The sequence below is a fragment of the Olea europaea genome, chromosome 15 (assembly GCF_002742605.1).
Source record: "Olea europaea var. sylvestris chromosome 15, O_europaea_v1, whole genome shotgun sequence".
NCBI classification, from domain to species: domain Eukaryota; kingdom Viridiplantae; phylum Streptophyta; class Magnoliopsida; order Lamiales; family Oleaceae; genus Olea; species Olea europaea.
Window position 1 is genome coordinate 9,983,023 of NC_036251.1, and position 6,000 is coordinate 9,989,022.

Sequence of the window (6,000 nt, forward strand, 5' to 3'; positions counted from 1 at the left end):
AAATCTCGAAATTCTCGAATCAAATTTAGAGCGTGTGAGGAAGTGATTCTTTTAAAAAGATTTTTACTCCTTTTACTTTTTCAATTTTTTTTTTTTTTTTTTTTTTTTTTTTTTTTGGGGTTTTGAGTGGTTTAAGAGTAGGAAATTTTTTTTGGAGAAACATGATTTTTTGTATAATATGAAGAATATGGATTTTACACACTAAAGGGTGCTAAGTCTAATTTGTTAGAATTTGTACGAATCTATTTTTTGATTTCTCAATGCCAAGCTATTATGCTATTTGCACAAAGGTGAAAAAAGAGAGATGATCATGTTCAGCAATTTATAAAGTTACTATTAGAAAATAAGTCTTATCTTGTGAGCAAAGAAGCAATTTTAATCTTTTAATCAATTAATTTTAAGTACTATGTTCGATAAATAAATAATTTTGAAAGAAAGCTAAGCACGCTTTGAGTGCTAGTGAACAAGCAAAACACAAAATTCGCCTGAAATCTCTCACGCACTTATGGTATGAACAAACATCAAAGCAGTTAATAATAAGGACTTATTTGAAATGACTTTTATTCTTGTTTGTGAAATTTTTTGACGGACTTTTTGAAAAAGTTAACTTAATTGGAGTTTGGAATCCAATTTTTATAAAAACTCTCTTTTGCTAAGGCTTTAAAGAAAGTTGCGTTAGACCAACCTCCCTTAAATCTTTTCTAATTGGAAAATATACTTTTATAAATTTAATCGAATGAGTTCAAAATCAAGGTTTTGAATCTTAAAAAGCTCATTTTAACTTTTAAAAATTACGTCACGTGGACTCTAATACAAAAATCTTGAAGCTGTGTATGAACAAAAGACTTACCGAGTCTACATTATTTTGGAGTGCAATAGAGTCTATATTTTATTTTGCTTATACGTTGTGATTAAACCTTTTTTTCTCACTTCGCTTCCCTCCAAATAGGTGAATAGAAAGTTGTAAATTTAATTAATTATAGCATTAAACAAAAAATGTGTCCAACTATCTAGATTTAGAATAAAATATATTATTTATTTCAGGCTTTAAAAATAGAGAATTTATTGGACTTTTAAAAATGAAGGTCGACTCTTTATTATACAGACGATGAGAATAGTAAAAGGCTTATCAGAAAAATGAGGAAAAAATGAATTTTAATGGGGCCAAACATGTTGCGACTTGCAATCAAACCTCAAGATGTCTGTATATCGTTCACATTCTAGCTCTTAAAACAATTTTGATAGCTCCACCTAGTATCCGTTTGAATATAATCTACATCCATACATTTTGTAGAATTCACAATCATTTTTTTCACTTCTCCTATTTACAAACACTTTATAAATTTTGCCAAATAGAGCTTGATGAATTTCATTGAATAGTTTCTACTGAAAGCTTGTGAAATGAAGACTCTTTCAAGTAAATAATACATTGTGATGGTGATATTTGAACTAAGTATGCAAATTTATACCATTATAAAGATCTTTCTTGGCTAAGCATGTATTTATTTTCACTTTTTACAAATCTTAAAAGTTATTTTTTTCCAAATAACTTACTTTTCAGAAAAGTGAGTTTCAAGGTTGGCCAGATGTCATTGTTAAGTTTATAAATTTTTAATTAATTATTAAATGAAAAGTTGCTTATCTTAAAGACAACTATTAAAGTAATAAAGCTATTTGCAGTCGCTCACTATTTTAGTCGTCCTACGTAGCACGCATGTGACAATTAATGATTATATATGTGGCAAGAAAAAATTATTATATTAATATATTAGATCACAAACTGTTATGTAAGATGTCACATAGGATGACTACCGTAGTGAGCGATTATAAATAACATTAACCATATTAAAGCTTTGTTTGAATTCTATTTTTCAGGAAATAGATATTATAATAGTTAGTTTTTGAATGTATAATTATAAAATACGAAGAAATTTTGAATTTGTGTAATAGTATTTTATTGGAAGAATTTAGAGTCAAAAATGTGCTTTTAAAAAATGGAGCTGGGACTGAGTTACTGTCCTCATCAATAAAAAAATTGCTTATGTTAAAAGTTACTTATTTACTTGTAATTACACTTTTTAAACTTAGCCAAACAAGATTTTAATCTGAGAGACATACTAACCTGATCATCAAAGCGTGAATTTTGGTGGGTTACGTCACTTTTACTTACAGATTGTTTGGGAGCGATTTTTTGACTATTATTTCACTATTTCAGCCGTCATATTTGACTTCTTCTCTTACAGGTGAACCCACTTTTCTCCTAACGATCAAAAAATTAATTATAAAATATGAAGAAATTTTGAATTTGTGTAATAGTATTTTATTGGAAGAATTTAGAGTCAAAAATGTGCTTTTAAAAAATGGAGTTGGGACTGAATTACTGTCCTCATCAATAAAAAATTGCTTATGTTCAAAGTTACTTATTTACTTGTAATTACACTTTTTAAACTTAGCCAAACAAGATTTTAATCTGAGAGACATACTAACCTGATCATCAAAGCGTGAATTTTGGTGGGTTATGTCACTTTTACTTATAGCTTGTTTAGGAGCGATTTTTTGCTCCAAAAAATTGATTTTTTGACAATATTTCACTATTTCAGCTGTCATATTTGACTTCTTCTCTTACAGGTGAACCCACTTTTCTCCTAACGATCAAAAAATTAATTATAAAATATGAAGAAATTTTGAATTTGTGTAATAGTATTTTATTGGAAGAATTTAGAGTCAAAAATGTGCTTTTAAAAAATGGAGTTGGGACTGAATTACTGTCCTCATCAATAAAAAATTGCTTATGTTAAAAGTTACTTATTTACTTGTAATTACACTTTTTAAACTTAGCCAAACAAGATTTTAATCTGAGAGACATACTAACCTGATCATCAAAGCGTGAATTTTGGTGGGTTACGTCACTTTTACTTACAGATTGTTTGGGAGCGATTTTTTGACTATTATTTCACTATTTCAGCCGTCATATTTGACTTCTTCTCTTACAGGTGAACCCACTTTTCTCCTAACGATCAAAAAATTAATTATAAAATATGAAGAAATTTTGAATTTGTGTAATAGTATTTTATTGGAAGAATTTAGAGTCAAAAATGTGCTTTTAAAAAATGGAGTTGGGACTGAATTACTGTCCTCATCAATTAAAAATTGCTTATGTTAAAAGTTACTTATTTACTTGTAATTACACTTTTTAAACTTAGCCAAACAAGATTTTAATCTGAGAGACATAATAACCTGATCATCAAAGCGTGAATTTTGGTGGGTTATGTCACTTTTACTTACAGCTTGTTTAGGAGCGATTTTTTGCTCCAAAAAATTGATTTTTTGACCATTATTTCACTATTTCAGCCGTCATATTTGACTTCTTCTCTTACAGGTGAACCCACTTTTCTCCTAACGATCAAAAAATTAAGTATAAAATATGAAGAATTTTTGAATTTGTGTAATAGTATTTTATTGGAAGAATTTAGAGTCAAAAATGTGCTTTTAAAAAATGGAGTTGGGACTGAATTACTGTCCTCATCAATAAAAAATTGCTTATGTTAAAAGTTACTTATTTACTTGTAATTACACTTTAGCCAAACAAGATTTTAATCTGAGAGACATACTAACCTGATCATCAAAGCGTGAATTTTGGTGGGTTACGTCACTTTTACTTACAGATTGTTTAGGAGCGATTTTTTGCTCCAAAAAATTGATTTTTTGACCATTATTTCACTATTTCAGCCGTCATATTTGACTTCTTCTCCTACAGGTGAACCCACTTTTCTCCTAACGATCAAAAAATTAATTATAAAATATGAAGAAATTTTGAATTTGTGTAATAGTATTTTATTGAAAGAATTTAGAGTAAAAAATGTGCTTTTAAAAAATGGAGCTGGGATTGAATTACTGTCCTCATCAATAAAAAATTGCTTATGTTAAAAGTTACTTATTTACTTGTAATTACACTCTTTAAACTTAGCCAAACAAGATTTTAATCTGAGAGACATACTAACCTGATCATCAAAGCGTGAATTTTGGTGGGTTATGTCACTTTTACTTACAGTTTGTTTGGGAGCGATTTTTTGCTACAAAAAATTGATTTTTTGACCCTTATTTCACTATTTAAGCCGTCATATTTGACTTCTTCTCTTACAGGTGAACTCACTTTTTTCCTAACGATCAAAAAATCAATTCTCAAAATCACTAGTTATTATTAAATTACTTTTTATTAATAAGAATTTCTGTTTTTGCCTTTTGCAGCACACGCACGTCGCTATCGTCCGCACAATTTACGTTCAATAAATAAAGCTCACCACCCGCAATTTATCCATCAATTCATTACTAATCGAAGCATTACCAGAAGTAAGGAGCGCAGTAGAATTATTTTAATTTTTTCGATTTTTAGATTTATTGATTGGTAGTCAGAACTTTATTATTCTTATTATTTTTTGTTAGGAAAATGGGGAGTTTGCGTGCGATTTTGAGCAATCCGGATGATTTGTACCCATTGTTGAAGCTGAAAATGGCTGCGAGGCATGCGGAGAAGCAGATTCCTCCGGAGCCACAGTGGGGATTTTGCTACACCATGCTGCACAAGGTTTCCAGAAGTTTCGCACTTGTTATTCAACAGCTTGATACCGATCTTCGTGATGCAGTAAGCTGCTTTTGTATTTTTATGATTAATCTTGCGCGTTCGGTTTGTTTTTTCTTTTGTGAAAATATAGTAACAGATTTCATGTTTTGGAAGTTTTGGACAATTTTTTTACCAAGTTGCATAAAATTTGATCGTTGCTACTATCTTATAGCAGTGAGTTAAGACTTTGAAATTGACCAGAAGCTTCAAGGATCTAAAGGAAAATAAGCACTGCCTATTATCCACGTTTCTTGGTTAATGGTAGATGCAGAAACTAAGAATAAGTGGCGGACCCGACATTTTTTATTGTGGTAGATTAGGGGAGGGGAAATTAAGAGCCTGTTTGGTACCCATTTTTTTTGAAAATATATTTTTCTCTCTTCTTTTCAACTACACATTCTTTATTAAAATAATATTACACGTAAATTAAAAAAAATTTCTTATTTTTCAACCACACATTTCCCATCAATTTACTATTCAAAAATGCATTTTTACATAAAAATATCTACCAAACACCCTCTAAATTGCAAAATAAATTTTTTAAAGCAACTTAGCCGTAAAGGGGAGGAATGGGAATTTTATTGATGATTTGGAGGAAAACTCGTGCAGAGGAAGAATGAACATTTAGCCCCCGTTTGCTCCCATTTTTTGGAAATAAAAATAGGTGGAATAATATATATATATTTTTTTAAATGAGTGGTTGGAAAAGAGAGAATAATTTTCGATTTACGTCTAATATTATTTTATGGAAGATTGTGTGGTTAAAAATAAAAAAGAGAAAAATGAAATATAGCCCCCGTTTGATCCCCATTAAATTCAATTATATTACATTTCATTTTTCTCTATTCTATTTTCAACCACACAATCTTTCATAAAATAATATTACACGTAAATCGAAAACTTTTTCTTCTTTTTCAACCACTCATTTTTCTAAAAAATACTATTCCCCTCATTTTCATTTTCAGGTAATGGGGATTAAACGGGGGAATAATTTAACGTCAATCAAACTGGGGCTTACATTTTTGGAAAAAAATTAAAAACTTTAAAAAGGAAAATCAGAATATATTCTGTGGGGTCAGCGGCCTCCACACGACCCCATGTGGTACCTCTACTGTTGACAGCAGGCTATTTTGGTACTTTGGGAAGGATAAGTAGATTTTAAATCCATGGAGAAACAAGAAAAAATTTCTGGATCATTTTTAAGGCTGTAAGTGATATTTGTGTTGTATTTTTGCATTCCTTTACTAGAACATCTATTGCGCGTATGCATGCAAATCATCACATCAGGAGTCAATTCTACACATTTTAACTGAATTTTAAGGGCCTAGATATTTAGAAAATTGATATATATATATATATATATATATATATATATATAT

General features: G+C 29.6%; 1 protein-coding gene across 2 annotated transcripts in view; it reads left to right on the forward strand.

Annotated features, from left to right (window-relative positions):
• The first annotated feature begins 4,246 nt into the window (after positions 1–4,246).
• LOC111410086 (squalene synthase-like) overlaps positions 4,247–6,000 on the forward strand; it is an 8,234-nt gene continuing 6,480 nt past the window's right edge. The window contains exons 1-2 of one of the 2 annotated variants that reach the window (XM_023040269.1): positions 4,247–4,350; positions 4,444–4,642. In XM_023040269.1, coding sequence (XP_022896037.1) covers positions 4,448–4,642 — 195 coding nt within the window. In that variant the 5' untranslated portion in view covers positions 4,247–4,350; positions 4,444–4,447. The remainder of the gene's footprint in view (positions 4,351–4,443; positions 4,643–6,000) is intronic. The other variant, XM_023040268.1, reaches the window with a different exon arrangement.